This window comes from Phocoena sinus, chromosome 13 (assembly GCF_008692025.1).
Source record: "Phocoena sinus isolate mPhoSin1 chromosome 13, mPhoSin1.pri, whole genome shotgun sequence".
Lineage (NCBI taxonomy): Eukaryota > Metazoa > Chordata > Mammalia > Artiodactyla > Phocoenidae > Phocoena > Phocoena sinus.
In genome coordinates this window covers 65,711,821-65,736,747 of record NC_045775.1, presented here as the reverse complement: position 1 = coordinate 65,736,747, position 24,927 = coordinate 65,711,821, and the positions used below count along the sequence as shown (strand labels likewise).

At 39.3% G+C, this 24,927-nt stretch overlaps 1 protein-coding gene and 1 non-coding gene across 2 annotated transcripts; both read right to left on the bottom strand.

The window, feature by feature from the left end:
* Nucleotides 1-5,122: 5,122 nt before the first annotated feature.
* Nucleotides 5,123-12,593, bottom strand: MRPL19 (mitochondrial ribosomal protein L19). The gene is made up of 6 exons (XM_032653447.1): nucleotides 12,470-12,593; nucleotides 12,160-12,277; nucleotides 9,413-9,531; nucleotides 9,064-9,198; nucleotides 5,798-5,979; nucleotides 5,123-5,670 (listed from the first exon to the last, which is right to left on the bottom strand). The coding sequence occupies exons 1-6, from the start codon at nucleotides 12,570-12,572 to the stop codon at nucleotides 5,449-5,451; spliced, it is 879 nt and encodes a 292-aa protein (XP_032509338.1). The 5' UTR covers nucleotides 12,573-12,593; the 3' UTR covers nucleotides 5,123-5,448.
* A 9,260-nt stretch (nucleotides 12,594-21,853) lies between these two features.
* Nucleotides 21,854-22,059, bottom strand: LOC116764812. The gene has a single exon (XR_004353024.1). It is a non-coding gene; the product is annotated as a small nucleolar RNA U3 (small nucleolar RNA).
* Between the last annotated feature and the right edge of the window lie 2,868 nt (nucleotides 22,060-24,927).

The following is a 24,927-nucleotide window of genomic DNA, read 5'->3' as shown; positions in this document are numbered from 1 at the left end:
GCTATTGAATTCAAATTGGTATCAATTCAAATTAGACTGTATAATGTTGACTATAATCCCCACAGTAACCACAAAGAGAACATTTAACAATTACACATAAAAGGAAATGGAAAGGGAATCATAATTGTTCACCACAAAAAATCAACACAGAAGGAAACAGTAATGGAGAAAATGAGAAACAAAAAAGGCATAAGACATAAAGACAACAAATAAAATGGTAGAAGTTCTTCCTTATACTAATTATTTTTTTTAAGATTTTTTTTGACATGGACAATTTTTTTTTTTAAGTCTTTATTGAATTGGTTACAATATTGCTTCTGTTTTATGTTTTGGTTTTTTGGCCACAAGGCATGTTGGATCCTAGTTCCCCAGCCAGGAATTGAACCCACACCCTCTGCATTGGAAGGTGAATTATTAACCACTGGACTTCCAGGGAAGTCCCATACTAATTACTTTAAACGTAAATGGATTAAACTCTCTAAACAGAAGGCAAAGATTGGCAAAATGGATAAAAGAGAAATAAAAATAAATGATCTAGCTATATGCTATCTATAAAAGACTCACTTTAGCTCCAAAGACACAGATATGTTGAAAGTAAAAGGACAGAAAAAGACATTCTGTGCAAATAGTAAGCAAAAGAGAATTGGAGTGGGTATTAGATTAGTATTAGATAAAATAGACTGTAAGCCAAAAATTGTTTTAAGAAACAAAAATGTATATTACATATTGATAAAGAAGTCACTTCATCAAGAAGATATAATTTATGCACCAACAGAGCCCCACCCAAAATATATGAAGCAAACATTGACAGAATTAAAGAGAAAACTGGATAGATCTATAAGAATTGTTAGAAACTTCAATATTTCACTGTCAAAAAATGGATAAAACCTTTAGACAGAAGATCAATGAGGAAACAGAAGACTTGAATAACACTATAAACAAACTAGACCTAATGGACATATATAAAACACTCCACCCAACAACAATAAAATATACGTTTCTCAAGGGTGCAAGGCACCTTCTCCAGGATAGACCATATGTTAGGCCACAAAACAATTTTCTGTACATTTTAAAAGACTGAAATCATACTAAGTATCTTCTCTGACCACAATGGAATGAAGCTAGAAATCAATAACAAAAGGAAAAGTGGAAAATTCACTTGTGGCATATTAAATGTGGCAATTAAACAACACACTCTTTAAAAACCAATAGGTCAAAGAATAAAGTATAAGGAAAATTTCAAAATATATGATCCAACAATTCTACTCCAAGGTATGTATATATCTGGAGTATATATTTTCAAAATATTAAAAAAGCAACTCAAAGAGAAACTTGTATATCAGTGTTTATTGCAGCATATTCATAATAACCAAAAGGTGGAAATAGCCCAAGTGTGCATCAACAGATGAATGGATAACAAAAATATGGCATACAACAGAATATTATTTAGACATAAAAATGAAATTCTGATACCTGCTATAACATGGATGAATCCTGAAAACATATTTTAACAAAATAAGCCAGGCACAAAAGAATAAATATTGTATGATTCCACTTATAAGAAGCAGAATAGGTAAATTCATACAGAAAGTGAGTAGATGAGAGCTTACCAGGAGCTGATGGGGAGAGAGGAATAGGGAGTTATTACTTACCGGTTAGAGTTCCTCTCTGGAGTGATGAAAAAGTTTTGAAGATAATGGTGATGGCTGCGCAACATGAATGTAATTAATGCCACTGAAGCTGTACATTTAAAAATGGTTAAAATGATAAATTTTATGTAATATATATTATTTAAACATTTTTAATTACAATTTTATTATGGTAAAATATACATATATATTACCACAATAAAAAATTTAATGTATTAAGATTTGTTTTTTCTGAGGGAAAATTCACAAGAATTTTAAAGAGAATCTTACAGAGTAAAAACATGACTTGCTTTGTTGTTATGAGCACATGTACTTATGAGCCAATCATACATTTGCACAGCTTTAGATCTCGAAATGTACCATTCATCTGCCCTTCTACCAAGACTGCTGTTTATCAAGGTAAAGAAATGAACAAGCTTTAATGATTCTCTTCTGACAAGTTAAACAGAAGAAAAATATAGGATATAGGCTGCTAAAATTTTACTTTGAGAGGCTATCTCAGGAAGTAATCTAAATAAGTGTATGATGGTATATTCGTTGCTTTTGGAAAATAGTTAGATGGCTGTGTAATTTTTAGTGAAAGAGCAAGGTAGCACTGAATGTTAAGAATCCCAAGCGTTAATATCTGAATATTTCTCTCAAAAGAAATCTATTACTGGGGAAAGTGGCTAAATAGGTTAATTTGTCAGATGAATTATTCAAATAACCACTAGAATATACCACAGGGAAGAAGATAAACCCTCAAGGAAGGAGAAAACGGGACAAGATGCAAGTAGTACAAAATGTTGAGAAACATATGGATGAGATATAAAACCACAAGAGAGAACAGAACAAGAAACAAGCAGAACAAAATTTTGAAAGCTGAAAAAGCATATGCATGGACTGGCAGACTCAAGAAAGGCAAATCAAGCCAGCAGTGGAGAAAGATGAGAATCAACCCAATTCACCTCTCACAATTGCCAGTCGGCAGATGCAGTACCTCAGGGGGTACTGGACAGTGGCTAAAATAATCAGGACCTGATGAAAACTATTTGGAGGTTATATTCCTGATATCCCTTTCCCAACTCCCCACCACTGCTTGTCTGGCCCTCCCCCACACCAGCTAAAGTCCAGAGGTTTATTCTCTAGAGCAGTTAAAGCAGTTTTCTGGACTGCAGGCACTGGGTACTAAGCCAAAAGTATATGTGTGGAAGGGGATGGACAGGATGGCCATAAAAATGTAGAGTGCCAGAAATCCTGTTCTCCAATATGGCAACTGGAACACTAGCAGACAGACCCTTAGCCTCCAGGAAGGAAACTGGAAACCTCTACTCTGGAGAATCTGACCAAAGCAAGATATTCATGTGGAGGAGCCCACCCAAAAAAAGCCCACCCAGATAACCCTAAAGCAAACCCCTTCCACAAGTCCAAGGCTTCTAATCAGCTTTATAGTCCACTATATGTCTACCATAAGTAGACAGCCAAGGATTGCCAGATGTCCTAGAAAAGCCTAAAACTAGAAAAAGAAATAAATACATGAGAAGAAATTTGGAGTTAACAGATTCTACAGAAAAACAATTTCAAAAGAAAGAACACAGGGACTTCCCTGGTGGTCCAGTGGTAAAGAATCCACCTTCCAATTTAGGGGACGTGGGTTCAATCCCTGCTCAGGGAACTAAGATCCCACATGCCGTGGGGCAACTAAGCCCGTGTTCCACAACTACTGAGCTCGTGTGCCTTAATGAGAGAGTCCACATGCCACAAACTACAGAGCCCACGCACCACAACTACGGAGTCCACAGGCCCTGGACCCCGTGCCACAACTAGAGAGAAGCCCGCACACTGCCAACGAAAGATCCACATGTCTCAACGAAGATCCTGTGTGCTACAACTAAGACCCAACACAGCCAAAAAAAATAAAGATAAATAAATATTAAAAACAAACACAAACACTATCACAAACATCCTCAATGGTAACAGAACAAATCCATAGACAAGAATATAAAATAAGAACTGAGTACTATATAAGAAATGGAACTTTCAGAAATCATAAAGGGATCTTGAAATCTAAAAATATAGCAAAGAGTTGGAAGACTGAATCAAGGAGCTAAAGAAGAGATGGAGAGAAGGTAGGAAAACAAGAGATCCAATCCAACATCAAAATATCAGTTCCAGAAAGAGAGAAGCAGAGGAGAGGAAATCAATGAACACTGAAAGTTTCCCAGAACTGAAAGATATGAGCTACCGCATGGAAAGAGTTCATCAAACACCTAAGATAATGAATAAAAATAGACCCACACCAAGGCACATCGCTGCGAAATTGCACTACCCTGAGAACCAAGGTATTCTACAAAGCTTTCAAGTCACATTCAAAGAGCAGAAATCAAAATGGTTTTGGATTTCTCAACACAACTGGAAATAAGACAATGAAGCAATACCTTCAAAATTCTGAAGGAAAATTATCTCCCACCCAGAATTTTATAAAATATCCATCAAATATGATAGATATGCAAGGTCAAAAAATTTACCTATATATTGATACTTTCTCTAGAAGCTAACAAAGGGTGTGCTTCACCAAAATGGAAAACAATAAAGCCAATAAAATGGAAAACAAAAAATCCAGAAAACAGATCAGCACAGGAGAAGAGTAAATGCAAATCCCAAAAGCTTAGGCACAAGAACATAGATTTAAGCAGAATGATTCAAGAGACAGGTTAATGGTTACACTCATCAAGATCAGTGCTAGTACTGTACTCTTAAACTTGAGGAACAGCAAGCCCAGATGAAACTGGTCCTAATTATCTGTAGGTTGGTCTTTACCATGTATGATTACATGCCAGCTTTCCATTCCATCTCAGCTACAAGGATCAGCAAAGACACTCACATCACCCTATGGAAGTACTGTCTTGACCTACTCCTTTGAGCTAGAATTTAATTCCTCATGGACTGAGAACCAGTAAATACAAAGAAGTCTACTCCCTCTGACCACATTTTTGTCAGACCATCAATTAGGCAGTCCACACTATAGGCCCTTCCAGATACCCTCTGGTGAGCCTTCTATTTAGCAGGACTCACTCATGACCTTAGCCATGAACTTCCTCAAAAGTGACTTTTGTAAACTCTCATGGAAGCTGAAGCCAGACTATGACCCAAAGACTTCGTTACGCTCTCCCTGAAGCTTTCATGTAATAATGACAATGTTGTCCTTTTATACCTGCCAACAGATTTTTCAGAAGTAAATATATTGTTTAAGAGTGTATGTGTATGTAACAAAATAAAAGAAACACAAAGGAATGATTAACACAAAGTCAGGATAGTGCCTACATCTGTAAGAGGGGAGGGATGCAATTACAACACACAAGAGTCTTCTTAGATTCTAGTAAATGCTCTATTTCTTGACCTTCTTAGATATTACAAATGTTTCACTTCTTAACCTGATGGTGGGTATATGAATGCTCATTTTATTATTACTCTTTAAATCATACACTTTTTGAATTTATAATTTACTTCACAAATTTAAAAAATCATCCTATCCACTTCCTTGCTCAGATTCCAAGCTCAATGAAGACCATTCTGGTAACAGTTTGACTCTATTGTAGCTTTGCCTCCATTAAGAGAATGGACATCAGACCACCTGGCATGTACATTTTTCTTTTTAAAGTAATAAACTGGTGTGCTAATTTTTAAAATAATATTCATAAAATAATGAATGTTTGGTTGATTTAATGACTATGTCCTTATATATGAGATTAAATTGGTTTCTAAATAAATCCCCTGAGAGTCAGTATATCCTCTGCAAGTAACCAAACTCATTCTCAGATCAGGAATTTTTTGATGCTTCAATTTCATCCCATATTGCAGCTTCAATTTTTGAAGTGTCATATTCCCTCATCATATCAAACTCAAGCCATGGCTGACTCCACTTCTGGGCTTCCTTCATTTGCTCTTCAGTTAAACAAAGGTCAAATCTGATCCCCTTAATATTAAATTTTGGACGTTCCCAGCGTTTGGACCACGGCTTGGGCTTCATTTTTACTTTCAGCTAAGGAAGATATAAGGAAAGGAACAAATTAGGCTGACAGTTGCAAGCAAAAATTCTTCTAAAAGTTTTCTTTAAGATGATTCTTAGTTTATACTTGAACTTCCAGTTCCAAGTGTACAACTTATACCTGATTAACAGGAACTTCTTGGCTAGGTTCTTGTGCTATTGGCTGCATATTCATATCAAAAGTGCTGTATTCCGGAAGGGCATCTCGCAAGTATAGCAAGCTATCATCAAGCCGTTTCTGTAATTTGACTACCTGGATCTCCTGGATTCGAGGATTATAAAGTTCAAAGCAAATCTCAACACCTAAAAGAGAAGAAAACATATTCTTATAATCTAAATTCAGATTCCTGCATACACCTCATACTATAAAAAAGCTATTTCATGAAGGAATTAGCTCAGGGTTTTGCATGTAGGAAATGTGATATAAATTTGTAACCTTTAAAATGAAGATTATTGAAAGAAATAGAAATGAACAAATCCATGTAGATTAAAACATGAGAAAACCTGAATTAGAATGATCAAGTCTAAAGAAAACTGTCTTCTATAAATATATTGAGCCATTTATCTCCTCGATTTTGATAGTATTAAATTAGTTGGAAGTTTGAACAATTCTTCACTTCGCTATGTTCTTGTTTATTTCCCAATTACTTAAATAAAACTCTATCTTCTACATTTTGACTCTTATCTTCTACATTTTGAGCAACAGAATTAATGGTGCAAAAAGAGTAAGTACATTTTTAAATTCTAACTTTGATTTAGAAGTCCTCTTAAGATGGCCTAGGTTTGTTAACACTCTGGAGCCCTCCATAGGAGAAACAGCTTTGAGTGTTTCCAAGATGCTGACATAAAAGGTTAATATATATCATCTGTATCATCAAACATTTAAAAGGAAGAGTGTATTCTGAGGTTTCCTGGAATAATCCCAAGAGAAATATAAATAGTAAAACATATGATCAACGTTAACATCAAGTGTTTAATATCAGGATTTAATCCAGTATCCACTGTAAATCTATTCTGTTATAGGCACTGATTTAGGAGCTGTGCCTATAGCAAAATCAAAATAGGTAAAATCCTTCTCTTCTCATAAAGCCTACATTCTAGTGGAGGACAAATGATAAATAAACCAACAAGGTATTTTCATATAGTGAAGACAATACAAGGTGATGACACTGTGACTGGGGAGGGGGCAAATTTATGTATGTATGTATGTATGCATGCATGCCACACCGCATGGCTTGCGGGATCTTAGTTCCCTGACTAGGAATCGAACTTGGGCCCCTGGCAGTGAGAGCACTGGGTCCTAACCAGTGGACCACCAGGGAATTCCCAGGGGCAACTTTAAATAGTATAGTCAGGGAAAGCCTCTCTGAAAAGATAACATTTAAGTTGATACTATAAAGAGCCAAGAATGCTCCAGTCAGAAAGAACAGCAAATGCAGAGGCTCTGGGGTCTTAACAAACCTGCCATGTTGGAAAAACTAGAAAAAGGTCCATTTGGCTGGAGCATAGTAACTTGGTGGGCCAAGAAAGTAAGCCAGAGATACTGCACAGCTGCAGGCAGGAGATGATGGTGGCATGGACAAGAGTGGTAGCAATGGAGATGGAGAAACGGGCAAAATTGGGATAAAAGTTTTGGAAATTAAGCCATGAAAACTTGCTGATTGACTGGATGTGTGAAAGAGAATAACTAAAAATAGCTCCTAAGTTTTGGGTTTAAATAAATGGGTGTGGAGTGGTACAACTTATGGAAATAGAAAAGAACACATTGTGAAGGAAACAAAGAGTTCTGTTTTGAACTTGTTTTATGCTTATAAGATGCCCAAATGGAGATGTCAAATAGGTAGTTGTATGTGCAAATTTGGAACAAGGAAAGGGTCAGTCCTTGACACATAAATCTGGGAAGTTAATACCACATGGATGGTATTTAAAGCCAATGGACTAGAAAGAATCATCAAAGTAGGAAGTATCAATGGGGAAGGTACAGGCAGGTCACAAACAGTCAAAATGTTAATGGTAGAAAATAACAAGAGGGAACTAATACTTTTGAGTATTCTGTGTCCAGTACTTCATATAGAACATCACAATAAACTGACCATAACCCTGGGAGGTAGAAACTATTATCTCAATTTTAAAGAAAAAAAATCATCTCAGGTCTATCACACCTTTGCTCCTGCCTTTCTATTACAAGATTTCTCCAAGTACACAACCTGATTGTTGGCCCAAGTTTCTGTAATCAAGTTCTGCTGAGTTCCTACATGCACAGCACCACAGGTCCTTATAGGAGAAGGAAGACAGCAACGATTCTCACATGTTCAATTTCTTTCAATATACTACTTCACTGTTGGGGACCATGAAGCACACAACTTTAAGTACGAAAAATGTACTGTTCCTGCCAATTTTTTTGTCTTTATTTCTTAAAAAAAGTTTTTTGTAGTTTTATTCATGTTTATTTTATTTATTTTATTGAAGTATAGTTGCTATACAATATTTTATGTTACAAGTATATAATATAGTGATTCACAATTTTTAAAAGTTATACTCCATTTATAGTTACTATAAAATATTGGCTATATTCCCCATGCTGTACAATATATCCTTGTAGCTTATTTTATACATAACAGTTTGTACCTCTTAATCCCCTATCCCTATATCACCACTCTTCTCTTCCCACTCCCCACTGGCAACCACTGGTTTGTTCTCTATACCTGTGAGTCTGCTTCTTTTTTGTTATATTCACTAGTTTGTTGTATTCTTAGGTTCCACATAGAAGTGATAACATACAGTACTGGTCTTTCTCCATCTGACTTATTTCACTTAGCATAATACCCTCCAAGGCCATCCATGTTCCTGCCATTTTGATTCATAATTTTTCTAGAATTTTACCACTTGTTCCCCTATCTTATTGACATAGCAAATGTAATTTTGCGTTTTAAAAAATTCCTCCAATTCTTATAAAACTAATAATTGTGGTGACTGTTGTAATATAAAGCAAAATGGGGGCCATTCATTTTAGGAGAAAGTTAACTTGCAAGGACATCATTATGCTTATCTTAATGTTTTCAAGGGTTATTTGCTCCTAAAATGAATGCCCCCATACTGCTTTATAGTCACTTGTCTCCTCCTTTGATGTTGCCATGATTTGGAAAGTCTACTTCTAATGGTTGTTGTCCCTGTAACAAAAGAAGCCTTCAGGAGAAAGCAAAGCACCAACTATATTTACTCAGCAACCTCAATTCTCATACCATTCTTAGGCCACAGGCTCCATGTCATCCCTCTGAGCTCCCTTTCACTTTCAAGTTCCAGATGTCTTCACCCAGGATGCAGAAAATAAAAAAGACTCCTAAGATAACATTTTCCAGAAAATCAAAATAATGAAATGAAACCTACCTTGTCCTTCAATAGTATTCCTAAGGATAAAAGTAGCTCCAAGTCCTGTTCCTGATCTCTGGATGCAAATTCCCAGAAACTGGCTGGTTTTTCCATTGGCATATGGGTCAGCAGTAGTAACACGAAGAATGCTTCCTCCAAATTCAAAAGAAAAGTGAACTTTTACATGAGACGCAGAATCAAACAACAGCATTTCCAGGTAACTTCAAACTTCCTAAATATTTTAATATAATATTAGGAATAAGTACCTCATATGGGCAAAACACAGATAGGTGAAAAACAATTTTCTCTTTGTCGAGAAAACTAACCCTCCAACCACTAATAATAAAAGCATCCAGCTCTTACTGACCAACATAGAACTCTGGAATGTGGAGTATTTTTCTCCTTTCTAACATATCTTTTCTTTCTATTTGAAATTTCAGAGGATTTGTTCTTCCCCTTGGAGGAATGAATTCAGGACTCAAGAACCTGTGAAAAATACAGAGTAAAATAAATTAAAAGCAAACTTAAAAGACCACTAAAAAAGAAACCATTGCTTTACCAAAAAAAGTGAAAGATTAGGATGCTGACATGTTTTATTCTTCCTTCTCTAAATAAGAAAAGTCCATCTTATTTCTAAAATTGTTGTCAATTCTCATGAAAATAGCTAACAATTTCTGAGTACTCACCCGGCATTGTGTTAAAAGCTTTATTAAACATCTATAGCATAACTTAATCCCTAAAACAACAAGGTGAGTTTGGTGTCATCATCTCCTTATTACAGATGAAGAAAATGAAGCTTGGAGACAGTAAACAACAGACCTACTACTACATCAGCTATAAACTTATCAAGCCAAGATTAACAGACTTATTACTACATTAGCTATAAACTTATCATGTCTGTCAGATTCCAAAGCCTGTGACCCACAGGCCTCACGCTGAGTTGTACATGTTATAGTAAATTATGTTGGAAAAGATATAAACATATAAATCATCAATTGTAAACTAGCTTTAAAAATAATCTCCCTATTAGCCAACTGATTTTAAAGTCATTATGAAATATCTAATCTGTAGAAAAGTATAAATGACATTACAATGAAAATATATGTCCCTGTCACCCATCTCAAGGAATAAATTAACAATGTAGTTGAAGCCCCTGTGCACCCCTCCCTACCCCCATAGTTAATTACTGTGGGGTAATTAACTAAATTTTGTGTGATGATTATTCCTATGAATTTCTTCCTTTTCCTCAATTTCCTACTTTAAAATGTTTCAAATCTACCAAAAAGATGAAATAGTAATACAATGAACACGCATATATACTTCACCTAATTTCACCTACTGCCAACATTTTGCCGTATTTGCTTTACATGTACATATAATTTTTTTCCAGAACCATCTGAAAATGTCAAACAGCAAGCCATTTCATCCCTCAAACTTTAGAAGGCTTCTGCTAAGAATAAGGACTTTCTCTTACATTTATCACAATACGTTTATGACACCTAAGAACTTCAGCATTAATTCAGTAGTATAATCTAATACAGTTCATATTTAAATGTACCTAATTGGTCCTGGAAAAGGTCTTTTATAGCTGTTTGTTGCTCAATCCAAGCTACAATCAAGCTTCACATATTATATCTGGTTGTTAGTCTCTTAAACTAGTACTCTTCCCCATATTTGCATTTTTGTAACATTGACTTTTTTGAAGAGTCAAAGCTGATCATCTTATAAACCATCCCTGGATCTGAATTTGTTTACTGTTTCCACATACCTAGACCAAGGATATACATTTTTGGTAAAAATATTACAGAGGTGATGATGTGATCTTCTTATTCCATCACATCAGGAGACACATAATGTCAGCTTGAACGGCTATTGGGAAAACTAGGTGTGATTGCTCTGTGAAAGTAGAGAATTTCCCCTGTATATTTTTTTATACTTTACATATGTATGTATGTCTGGGCAATACAAAAATGCTACCATACTTGTCAATTCTTCTGCAGGTTGCTTTTTTCACGCATCATAGTTGAAGTTCATCCATGTTAACTCTAGTTCATTCATGTTTCACTGCTGTATAATAGTCCATTATGAGAATGTATTTGCTCATTCACCTACTGAAGGATATCCAGGCTGCTTCTAAACTTTTATTACAAACATTACTTTTGTGTTCATTTTTGTACATGTCTCCTTGTACATATTACTTTCCTTAAGTTGTATACTGTCTGGGTGGGAAGGTACAGACAACCTCAAACTTACTAAATTTTGTCAAATTGTTTCCCAAAGTAGTTACTCCCATTTAACTGAATTATATTGTGTTGCCATTTAAGAGAAATATTCCTTTTCCACCTTAAAAAAAAAGGTTGTACTGAGAAATCTTTTCTGAATCTCTAGGTTCCATAAATTCAAGTTTATTTCAACTTAGAACCACAGGATATTTTAAATATTAAACACAAATACATATGCAGAGATAATCGAATCGACAATATAAAGCCCTTTCATAAAGCCTAAATCACACCAATTTTCCCCCCTAAAATTCGCTTTTTAATAAGGTTGTTATACAATTCTACAGAAACAGTTTCTGCAAATCCTAGATCTAAATTTACACGTACCTACAAAGTTACCACTGCCTGCTTAAGTGAACCAGGCTTTTTAAGCACACTGTTTTGAAGAGCAAATTTAAGAAACAAATTGGTAGAAATTTTTACCATCGTATCGCTTTTACAGGGACACTAAAACACAGTTAGGAAACTAAAACAGGGTGAGCCAATCCATTTCACCTAGGGAGAAAAGATCCGTTCCTTAACTTCAACAGGTAAAATACAATGTATTTCACAGAAAAATTCTCGATACGGGCCAAAGAGCTTCAAATCTGGGGAATCCCTACTTGAAATTCTGATCTAATATGACTGCAGAGAAAGTTCAATGCCGGCTTGGGATAAGCGAAGAAGTCAAACCTGAGTTGGGTGCGCTTCACGCATTCATGAATCCTGCACACAAGCTCTAATCTGGGAGTTCCAGACCCCAGGATAAGACCCGTTTCAGACCTCGGAAGCAACTACAGGTTCTAGAGCGCACAGACCCAAAAGGCACGAATCGCGTCCAGGTCGGGGCTCTCACCTGCTTTCCCGGCGCTGGGGACCGCGCTTGGCCACGATAATCGGTTTCGGCGGTGGCTGGAACGCGCCGGGCTCAGAAGGTCCAGTGATCTGCCGCCGGCTCGGCCCCGCGAGGGCCTCTGCGGAAGCGCACCACAGAGGTCAAGACTGCTCGCGCCAGCCCAGAGCTCCCGCGAAACCTTGCAATCGCCCCCAATGCGTGGTCCCACGAGAGGCCTCCTCCCATGTCGCCCCTGACTTCCAGAATCGCCTCCCCCTAGCCTGACCCTAAGCTCCTTCTGTCCCCGGCTAGCAAGCCCCGCTGCACTTACGGCAGGCGACAGAGGCCGGCGCAGGGCGCAGAGCCCAGGCGCATCGAAAGGTCCAGCCCACGGCCATTGCAGCCCGGCAGCTCCTGGCAATAGAGGCCGCCATGCTTGCTCCCTCAGTCGAGACTACAACTCCCAGTAATCAGTGCGACAAGGTCGCGGTCACCTGAGCCAGATGGCGCCTGCTAAGGGACAAAATAGCCAAGTCTTTCTCCACCCACCCCACCCCCACTCCCCACGAGGGCCCGGATATCTTAGGAAAAGTGCACTGTATTTCTCTAGTTCTCCTCATGTGCCAAGTTATATCACTCTACGGGAGTGTTCTCTCAGCCTAGAAAGATTTCCTCCCTCTTTGAATCAACTCTACCTTCAATTTCTCAGGCAAGACTTGAGTATGTCAAAATTCTCATTATAGGCTCTCATTCTGCCATTAGCAGCTCTGATGTTATTTGCAATTTTAATTTTTAGTTTAATTTTTAATTACTTGTGTAATTATTGGATTAGCGTCTAACTCCGCCATTATACTGTAAGCATAGAGTTTGTCTTTTGCTCAGCATCTAGCTGGTCCTCACTCTTTGTTGAATGCAAAAAAAGGAAAAGAAAATGGTTCCTGACAGAAGGGGTGGCAAAGTCCCTGAGACTACAGAGAGCATTACTCCCTTGAGGAGCTAAACTTGAGTTTGGGTTGAGCAACTGTAGGTAGGGATTATATTACCCTGAAAACTGGGTTCACCTTTTGTTGGGTGTTGAGACAAGAGACACAGCCAAGCCAATATCAGAAGGAAGGATGTATTACTTACAGCAAGTAAGGGGAACACCTGGGATCTTTCCCAAAGCAGTGTCTCCCTGCACAGCAAATTTGAAGAAATCTTAAGCTAAGGGTACATGCATATTCATGAAGGGGTTGGTCCATATATGCATATTCATGAAGGGGCTTGAAAAGGAGAATCCAGCATAGTATGTTGCAGCTGAAAGCTAGCTAAAGCAGTTTTAGTCTCCATTATTTTATGCTCTACTCACTTTCTTTCACTTGCCTCCCACAAGTGATTTCTTTTCCTAGTTAATTGCTTTTACAAATGATTACTTATTAGTTCGTGTTATATTGTGCACCTGGTATTTTTCCTCCTTTGTAACACTCCCTAACACTCCCTTCCATTGTGAGCATTCTTCTGTTGTGGAAGGGGGACCCCTTCCAGGGGTCTTGTCTAACACTCAGAAATGAATTGTGCAGGAGACAGGTGCTGACAAAGCAAGAAACTTTATTGAGAAGGGGCACCTGGGCAGAGAGCAGCAGAGTAAGGGAACCCAGGAGAGTGCTTTGCCACATGTCTTGCAGTCTCAGGTTTTGTGGTAATGGGGTTAAATTCTGGGTTGTCTCTGGCCAATCAGTGTAACTCAGGGTCCTTCTTGGTGGCACATGCATCATTCAGCCAAGATGGATTCAGTGAGAAGGATTCTGGGAGGTTGGCAGGACATATGGACTGGAGTCTCCTCTCTCCTATTGACCTTTCTCAAATCCTTCCAGTTGGTGGTAGCTTGTTAGTTCCACATTCCTTACCAGGACCTCCTGTTGTAAGATAACGTATGCAAGTGGTTACTATTGTGCCTGGCCAGGGTGGGTAGTTTTGGTCAGTGGTTCCCCTAACAACTCCCCACTGAGAGACTTCATACTCAAGATACTTCTTGGGAATTGGGGTAGTGGTTTCTTTCTTCTGTAACTACTTCCTGCTGAGAGTGGGCGTAGTCCTGCCTAGTAGAGTAGAAGTCTCTCTCTACCTGATCTAAATCAAGTTATCCCATGTCTGAAACCGGCTTCCACCCTTGTAGTAACAACAATTTCTCCTGAAACTGTTGGACCCTGTAGGAGATAAACCTTGTAAGCAGTTGAAACACACAGGGGCCAAACAGGATTGTCATCACTGGGCCCAGAAAAGGAAGGCAAAATTTGGGGTGAGGGCTGCAGGGTGTGTGACTTTCTTCTGATTGGCTGGTGGTGAGGTAACAGGGTGATGCTCCAGGAATCTTGCACTCAGCCTGAAGTTACAATCCTCCACTTGGTTGGGGGCCCCAGTTCTGCAGAAGAACTCAAAGATATTGTTATGTATACTACTTGAGGAGGAACCAGGACCCTGCCCCAAGGCTGCATTTTTGTTTCTTGACTGCTCCTCCTTTCTGCATTCCCTCCCTTCCCTGATTAGTAATGGTTTGAACCTGCCCTTTGGAACTCACGGAAGGTCAAGGAAGCTGAATGAAGCCTATTTCCTAAAAACAAGAAACAAGGGACACAGAAAGGTTTTTGTATCCAGGGGGGCCCCACAGGGTCCTGCTCAGTTTCAAGATCACAAAATGGCTTAAACCCAAAATGTCTTCTCTTATGTCAAAAAGCTGTAACTGGTTCTTTTTCTCTGGGGACCCCCTACCCTATCTGCTTCCAGTAGGTGGCAAAACTAAAAAGGTAAATTGTAAGTCTTGTTAAGAAATTTGAAATTTGTACTCTCAGCAATGGTGTGCCACTGGAAGGATTTCACACTCAGAGTTGTCGTGGTCCGAATGCAGGTGGGAAAAGAATTTCTAGACACAAGGAAGAATGAAAAGAAGATAGGATTTATTAGAGGGAAGGGTAACTGCCAGAACAGCGGGCCAACTTCCTGATAGCCAGGGGGAGTTGACCCTAAGCAAGGGTTTCTGGTCTGTTTTTATAGCCAGGGAACAAGAGAACCTGGGAATCATCTGCTGATTGGGCAGGGTATGTATACTTACAATGTGCAGAGCGTGAGAAGAATGGGACAAATACCTTTCCTTATTTGGGATGGGAAAGGGACAGGGCATGCTGCTTGGGAGGGCTTTGGGACATTGTAATGGTTGCAATGTGACATAGTGATAAAAGTCCTGTAACTCTTTGTTCCAGCAATATTGGCCCTTTGACTTTATCTTGTTCTTTGTCCTTGGAGCATCAGAAGAGTGAGATGATTACTTAGTTACTTATTGGTCGTTCCAGTTGAATTAATGTCCCAAAGTACCTCAAGCTCAATGTGTCCATATTGAATACACTATGTTCACCTCCAAACTTCCTCCCCAGTATTAGCTATCTCAAGGAATGGCTTCAAAATCCAATCTGTTGCTTAAAGCCAAAAATCTCATTGTCATTTCTGATTCCTTTATGTCTCTCCCTAGGAAAAGCTCCTAAAACTACACCTGGCACCATCAACTATCTCAAATATCTTAAACTTTCTCATCCTCCCATCCATATTGCTAATCCAGGTTACCATCCTTTCTCCTCAGGATCACTGCAAACCACTGCAACTGTCTTCTCATTGGTCTTCCTGCCTCCAGTTCCCTTCAGTTGTTCTCCACATAAAAACCAAAAAGATGGCTCAGAAATGCATACCTAGTCCTTGTTTTTTCCCAGTTTAAAGCCATCCACAGTTTTCAGTTGACAGATAAAAAATCAAATTCTCAAAGAAAGCGAGCCATGTTCTGAGGACAGAATTCAAAGTACTGTGAGGAGGGACAAAGTCTTCTTTTAACTCCAGCTTCCTTGATTAGAACAGAATTTAACTTATAATAGCAAAGAATTACACAACCAAAGTTTCAGATTAGCTAATTTTAGGCTCTCTCTGCCCACCCAAAAAGGATACTTCAAACTTTTAAGAGAAGTAAAAAGGGAGGAGAGACAAAGATAATTATGACTGGTAGCCATGTTCAGAAATCAGGCTTGCCTTATTCACTTGCATTTTACCTCAGAAGATAAAGATGGAGAGATGGGCTAGGGCCACTGGTCCTAGAGAGATTAGCAGATTGAGCTGCTACAGAAGAACGGGAGGGTGGGAGTTGGAGGAATACATGATGGGTGGGCAGAATCCCATGCCTACTGTTAGGCATATGGGAAGATAAATGGGGAAATCACTGTAGCATACCAACTATGGAAAGAGATGGCTGCAGGGATCAGCCCTAGACTACCCAGAATTATTTTTTACTAGAAAACTGAATTTCACTAAGATTTGAGGAATACTAGCTTGAGAAGTATGTTTTATCTGAAAGAAAATATTCATAAAATGTAATGACTTAGACTTCTACTTTCTTTTTAGGTATTTGTTTATAGACACATATCAATGCATTTTAATCAACATTACCTAGAGAATCATGGAAGGAAAATAACAATTTGCTAGAGGTGAATTATTTCTAACTGTATACTAATGTTGATTGGTTTGTTATCACAGAAGTAACACATACTTGAAGGAACTGGGATTTGATTTCCCCCTGCTTACAAGTGAATAAGTTGTTTTTGTCTCATAAACATTGGTAGAAGACATGAGACTCCTGAGACAAAGCATCAGCATGTTTGCAAACATTTCCTTTGCCCCCAAACCCCACATGTTGACACCATGGGCACAGATGCAATGGGTTTGCTTCACAGCTGAGGAACACTGAACTTAGTAAATCCTTTGCTTTTATAGCAAGCAGTAAACAAGCCTGTGCTTTGTCCTGGTGAGACATGGACATTTATCCCTCAAGGTTGCTCATTGTAAACTCAATCTTGAGAAATGGTCTGGATAGCATACCCACTAAGACACGTAGGAGCTCAAGAGACCCATGGAAAACTCTCTGCCAATAATACTTCATCTAGGAAATGTGAAAAAAAAAATAACAAGGAAAATCTACCTCCTAAACTTTGAGAAAGGTTTATGGATGGCCACGGGAATCACACTTAAATTTCAGGTGATAAAATTTTTGAAACTGGGACACAAATACTCCTGTTAGGTACACCTAAAACCTCTCACACATTCTCGACCTCATGGTTTGGGATTGGGATTACTCTCTCAGGGGGGTCACTGAGGGGCCCCCATTTCCCAAATTCTCAAAGACAATCCTTCAGGTGTCCCAGAGATGGTGCTACTGTCCTCCATATTTGAACATGGTGAGAGTTTCCTCACAGAGCCTGTCCACTTCTAAGCCCTAGCCTCTTCCCCAGTATGCTGTAAAACCTGAGCAAGTCACAGAAAAGGCTTGGAATAGCAGAGCATCCAGACTATCAGTGTGCTGGATCCTCAAGGCCACTGGCAGCCTTGGCTGGAGAAGCATGTAACACAGTGGTCTGTATGGATTAGTGGGATGTTTCCCACAGAGGCTACTAATCCATATGGATATACTCCATGAGTGGTTTCCAAACCTGGCTGTTCCCTCCCAGTCTCTTGTATTGGATTTTTATCTGTACCTGTTTCCTGGCTTGCTGGGTATTCCCATACAATCTCCCACAGGGATCTCAAATTCAATGTGTTCCTAATTGACTTAATCATTTCCTACCTATCCAGATCTGCTCCTGCTCCTGCATTTCTGTCTTGATGGATGAAATACTCAGCCACCCCACTGCCCAAAGTACAACCTTGAGAATCTTGATTGACTCCTCCATCTTGCTTATCCTGGATCATCCATCTAAGACCAACTCTTGTTGATTTTACTACATAAATATTCCTTATACCTATTCTTTCCCCTGAATTATTTGCCACTTCTCTGGCTCAGCTCTTCATCATTTCTCCAGTAGATTTGCAATATCTTCCTTATTAATCTCTCTTCCAGGGATTCTCAAAGGAGATGCTATTGGCATTTTGAGAAAGACAGTTGTGCATTTGTGCAAGATGGTTTCAGCATCCAATGATTGCATGCATGAAATGTCAGTAGTGCCCCCTAGTTGTAAGAACCAACCTCTCCTCCCACAAGTGGTGCTAGAAAGGAGTTAATGCTGATCAGAGACACAGGGATATCAAGGGGCAAAGTAGAGTCACAGGAACCATCAGGGCTGACCTGAGCCTAATCTGAAGGCAGGAAACTGTGTCCCTGATGGGGCTCCTAGGGTAGGAATGTGGTTCCCCGTGGGGTGTAGATCCAGCAGGCACTGAATCTCTACTCCATACCTCATCCTTCTTTAATTGTCTTCTCTTTCAAATTTTCCTCTTCTTACTCTACACATTAACCTCAGGATTGTTTACACTTGCAAGATCCGAATGTCATATAAATGCCAATTTCTACCAAACTTGAATCTCTAGCCAAGATATCTCTTTTGACCTTGAAATTTTGTATATATTGAAATTTAGTGTATAAAAAGGGTGGCTATTCAAATCATTCAGAAGAGTAAATTATTCAAAAATTTGTCTCCATACATACAGAGAAAAGTTTAGATCCTTAACCAATTATAGAAGTATGTTCCTGATGGTTAAAGGAATTGATATAAAAATTATAAAGTCATAGAAGAAATATTAAAGGAATGTATATTTGAAGATTCCAGTTTGATGGTGATATAAGAAGATCCTGAATTCACCTCTTCCCACATACACACTGAGGCTATAGCTACATATGGAACAATTTCCTCTGGAAAAAACCTAAAGGCTGGTTAAGCAACAACTACACACTGGTAAATCAGAAGAAAACCACATTGAAGTGCGTAGGAGAGGCTGGGATACAATCTCATTATAAACCTCATCCCCAGTTTATAACTCACAATCAAGAGGGAATTCAAAACCTGGAGCTTCGCTCTGAAGAGGGAAGGATTTGAACTCTATATTGGGCGCCCCAAATTTTAAGACCTGCACCTACAGAGTGCACCAGAGATAAGACCTGCACCTGCCCCCAAAACATCTAGCTTTGAAAAACAGTAGGACTTGCTTCCACAAGACTGTAGCGATCTGAGAAACGGGTCTTCAAGAACTCACCTGCTCCAAGGCCCAGGGCAGAAGCAGCCTATCCCACCCAAACTAAGAGTCTACTAGAACACTCTACCAGGATGCTGGTTTGGAGACTGGTGGGCACTATCTTCGCTGTCTCCCTCTATCTTGCTATAGCTGGGTGGGTGGGTGGGAGAAAGGGGTGAAGTTGCAAAGATCACAAACTTTCAGTCACAAAATTAAAAGAAAAAAAAACAGGCATGTAAAATTCACATAAAACAAAAATGAAAAACTATGAGAGAGATTGAGAAACCCAATCACAGGTGTACCTCATTTTATTGTGCTTTGCTTCATTGTGCTTCACAGATACTCCAGTTTTTACAGATTGAAGGTTTGTAGCAACCCTGCACTGAGCAAGTCTATCAATTCCATTTTTCTAACATCATTTGCGCACTTTGTGTCTCCGTGTCACATTTTGGTAATTCTCGCAATATTTCAAACCTTCCACCAGCAAAAGAATTATGACTTGCGGAAGGATCAGATGATGGTTAGCATTTTTTGTCTACAAAGTATTTTTTAATTAAGGCATGTACATTGTTTTCTTAGACATAATGCTATTGCACACTTAATAGACTACAGTATACTGTAAACATAACTTTTATATGCACTGGGAAACCAAAATATTCGTGTGACTCACTTTATTGCAATATTCACTATACTGTGATGGTCTGGAGCCAAATTTGTAGTATCTATGAGGTATGCCTTTATATCAATACTGATACGAATAACAGAAGTAACCATAAACAAAAGTAAAGACTGAGTAGTTATAACCAAGGATTAATATCCAGAATATACAAAGAAATCATACATATAAAATAACACACCTACTTCATTATTGAACTGTAGAGAATATATTAATAAGCATTCACAGAAGAAAATAATATAAATGACCATGAAATATGAAAACAATTTCCATCTAGTTTGTAATCAGGGGAATTAAAATTAGAGCAACAGTTAAGATTATTTCTTCAGAGAGAGAATATAGTGGAGACAAGTATTACTCCACACATTGTTTTTGTTTTTGTTTTGCGGTACGCGGGCCTCTCATTGCTCATTGCTGTGGCCTCTCCCTTTGCGGAGCACAAGCTCCGGATGCGCATGCTCAGCGGCCATGGCTCCACCGCATGTGGGATCCTCCCGGACCGGGGCACGAACCCCCATCTCCTGCATTGGCAGGCGGACTCTCAACTACTGCGCCACCAGAGAAGCCCTCCACACATTGTTAACAGGGTTTAAGATTTCAGTACTGAGGTAACAGGAAATTTGGCAGTATCTTGGAACTTAAAGTATACATACTCTTTGACTCAGTAATTCCACATCTTATCTACTCCTAAGGAAAACTCTCACATATGCACAACACACACAGGAATGTTCATTGAAGAAATGCTTGTTATAACAAAGAATGGAAAGAAACTTGATGGTTAAGTATAGTGTGACAAATCAACAGCTAAATATACTGTGGTTTGTTCTATCCTAAGACATTACACAACAGATTTAAAAATCACTTACACTACTGGGCATATACCCTGAGAAAACCATAATTCAAAAAGAGTCATGTACCAAAATGTTCATTACAGCTCTATTTACAATAGCCCGGAGATGGAAACAACCTAAGTGTCCATCATCTGATGAATGTATAAAGAAGATGTGGCACATATATACAATGGAATATTACTCAGCCATAAAAAGAAATGAAATTGAGCTATTTGTAATGAGGTGGATAGACCTAGAGTCTGTCATACAGAGTGAAGTAAGTCAGAAAGAGAAAGACAAATACTGTATGTTAACACATATATATGGAATTTAAGGGAAAAAAAGTCATGAAGAACCTAGGGGTAAGACAGGAATAAAGACACAGACCTACTAGAGAATGGACTTGAGGATATGGGGAGGGGGAAGGGTAAGCTGTGACAAAACGAGAGAGAGGCATGGACATATATACACTACCAAACATAAGGTAGATAGCTACTGGGAAGCAGCCGCATAGCACAGGGAGATCAGCTCGGTGCTTTGTGACTGCCTGGCGGGGTTGGGGGGGGGTGGGGATAGGGAGGGTGGGAGGGAGGGAGACGCAAGAGGGAGGAGATATGGGAACATATGTATATATATAACTGATTCACTTTGTTATAAAGCAGAAACTAACACACCATTGTAAAGCAATTATACTCCAATAAAGATGTAAAAAAAAAAAAAAGTAAAGCAATATTGAGAACTCCCTGGTGGTCCAGTGGTTAGGACTCTGCCCTTTCACTGCTGAGCGCTGGGGTTCAACCCCTGGTCAGGGAACTAAGATCTCCCCCCAAAAAGAAAAAAAAAGCAAAGCAGTATCATACACTTATATAAAAAATAAGCAGAGTGAAAAGAACTGCTTGCCTTATAACGGAAAGGAAATATTTGGTAACATTTGGTAAAGGGTGGTAGCCATGAAGGAGTTAAACTGTTAACCTTTTTTTTTTTTTTTTTTTGAAAGCAAGGAGTCCTAACCCCTGAACTGCCAAGGAATTCCCACCTTTAACGTTTTGAGAGTTTTGTTACAATACACACCCGTAATATTACCATAAGAAAATTAAAAGAATATACCCGATGTCACCCCTCCCCTTTCCTCTTCAGTAAAGGAAACAAACCGTGAGGATGAAGAACAAAACATAAGCAATTACATCAGAAATGAATCCTTCAGCTTGAGTTTTCTCCCTTTTATCCTTCCCAAAGGAAAAAAGATCAAGAGCAAGCAGTAGGCCCACCAGGTGGCACTAATGGCCAGCTTCACACTCAGAAAAAAGCACTACAGCTCATTAGGGTTTTTGAAGCCTGACGCTATTTAGAAACACTTCTCTGGTAACATACAATAGAAATGGTCCCTGAAAGTGTAGTCTTAAGCCTCTGCCATTTGCCTTTGTTGAGATTAGGAAGTTTATTCCTATTTTGTTGATGGACAGATTTCTCCCACTCCCCACCCAACAGTCGTTCAGGAGAATATATTTCTTATAATTACATTCCGCAAATTTAACAAAGCACTTTGAAATCCATTAAGTAATATTTCTCAAAGAAAGCATAATTCACAAAGTTCTTAATTAGCTAGTACCATGCAACTACCCAATAAGAAGTGATTATCATCCAACTGATAATGGCCTCTAACCCTATAACTATTCAACACACAAGAACCAGCTTCCTAGTTGGTGCGGGGCTCCTCTCTGTGATGAGGATACTAGAAAGTTGATGCTACCTATACTGGAATAAACCAGATATGGCTTAAGTGTAGATTTGAGGTTATTTTTAATCCTGCTTTGTGTCAGGGGTTCAGTGTCAATGGAGATTTTTAATGCTCAAAACAGCAATAATTATGTTGTATCATTGTGCTTCTTAGATATCTAAGTGGAAGTGGTGAGTTGGCAGTTTATATAAGTCCCAGGTACAATAAAATCATCTGAGCTAGAGATAGGGTCCTTGTATGGCTATTAGCATAAATGATGCCATCTTGGGCCCATAGAGTTCCTCCTGTCCTTCCACTGACCCTACCCAGTGCTGTACTATGTGGCAAATCACTTCTCTGTTATTAAGGGCTTTGTAGTTAATACATATTATTTAATAATCATTAGGACTAGGTTGCCTCTATACTCTGTTAGTCCCCAAACAATGATGAAGACCTGATGTAATCCTGGCACCCATGAGACTAGTTACCCATTCATAAATGTTGACTTAGGAATTCATATCCTGTTTCCAAGCATGTACCCCCATACCCTAGGTTAACTATAAAATTGTCCCAATGGCCCTTTGGTGGTGCAGAGTGCATTTGTTAAGGCTTTCAGATCGTCATCTGCCTGATCCCACCCGGTGAGTACGTTACCCTATAGTAAACTGATCCATTGATTATATGGAGCTGCCTGCCTCGTTTTTCAATCTCAAGATGCCTTCTCAGTTTGGTGGGCACTTTTTGTTCCCTCCCTCCACCAGCCCTCTTCTGAGGAAATACAAATAAATACAAGCATTAGCGTAATATTAATTGAGATATTAATTGATGTTTTTCTCCTCTGTGTATTTTCCTTTATTTATTTTTTTTTCTGATCTTTCCCTCAACCATCTCCATCCCAGAAGTTGGTCCAGTTTAATTGTCTCAGAGAAGAAGAGCAATAGCAGAAAACACCCTGCTAGTCTCTGGCTAAAGCTCATATTCACTAAGGAGATTAAGTGAGAGGTAAACACCACAATAAAGGGAGTGCCTTTAAACCTAAAACCATAATTAAGACTTCCTTTGGGTGGGGTGGGGTTGGGAGGAGGTTGGGAGTCTGAAGAGTAGGAAGATTCCAGAAAGGAATGGTTATAGCCTCCCAGTGGTGGTTCCCAATTCTGAAGCCCAGAGCATTTGATGGGTCCTGAAGAGAGGGTCTATGCATGATGCTAACTGGGCAGAGTTCTTGGGTGAGTGGGGAGAAGAAAGGGCATTCAGACTCCAGAGAGATCTTAGAGGACCCAAGGCCAGTGAACAAGCAGTGATATCAGAGAGATGGAACAGAGCTGTGGGGTGTGGCAGGGATGAACCAAAATATATTGGAATTAAATTTCCACCCTTCCTATGGAAAGTGGCATTCCTGGTGGTCATGAAGCTCCAAATAGAAACAAGTAAATCTAGATGAAGTTATATTTCATTTATATGAGTCTGAGGACAGAGATTCCTCCCTGAAACACAGATGTGTCTTGTTTTCTTATCAATACTACGCAGTAATGCAGAAATTAATACTAGACAGTAATACAGCAGAAATGAAGAGTAGGAGAAAGAATCTTGAGACAGTGATGAGAAAGAACAGATAGCCGTAATGACCAATTTGATGTGGGGGCTAAAGGAGAAGGAGGCAGCATCTGCAATGAGCCCCAGGTTTCTTGCTTGGGGCCTTGGGGGTAGAAGTTGAGGCCATTTACTAGGACATGGAACACATGAGCAAGAGAGTATTTGCGAGCCTGGGAGACTTGGGGAAGTCACGTAATTCTCTCTCCTACTCTGTGGCCTCATCTCTAAAATGGGGGCAGTGCTGCATACCACAGGGCCCCGCTCATTTCACAAAGACCTGTTAGAGTGCTGTGGGCTAGAGTTGATAACTGAGATGCTAACAGTTGAAAAATACAACAGTTGATGGGGAACATTAGACCAGAAGGAAATTTAAAGAATGAAATGTTCCCCATCTCTCTAAGTGAATAGATCAGAGCCAGAGACACCCCTTCTAGTTTGACACTGCTACTCAGTATCCACATCATGGCCCACCTTTACTGGACCTCTGTCCGCTGTAAAATGAGGACCACAATGTGGTACCACCTCTAACTTAAGCAGGGGCAGGACATTAGGAGGGAAGGAAGAGGGACTTCAGATGATGGTTACTACTGATTGATCTGTCTTTAGAAGCATGGCAGCAGCATGCAGGGTGAGTATGGAGCTAGGTCATTGCCCAGAGAAGACTGGATGCTGAAGAAGGACAGAAGCAGGAGGGACATGAGATGTGGGGGAGGAGTTGGTGCCTTGTAGATGGCTGGGGAATTGTTGTGGGGGAAGGAGAGCAGAGAACATCTGTGACCTAGGAGAATCAGGATGGTTCAGGCCTGGGACTGCCACATCAGCCCCCTACCTGGGCCCTGGAGAGCATTACCAGGTAGCCCCAGGATGGCAGTATCCTTTGAGAGCTGGGCAGAGGACTCATAAGGCAGGTCCTCACCACAGGGTCCTCAGTGTAGAGAGGAAAAGAGAAAGAGAGAAGA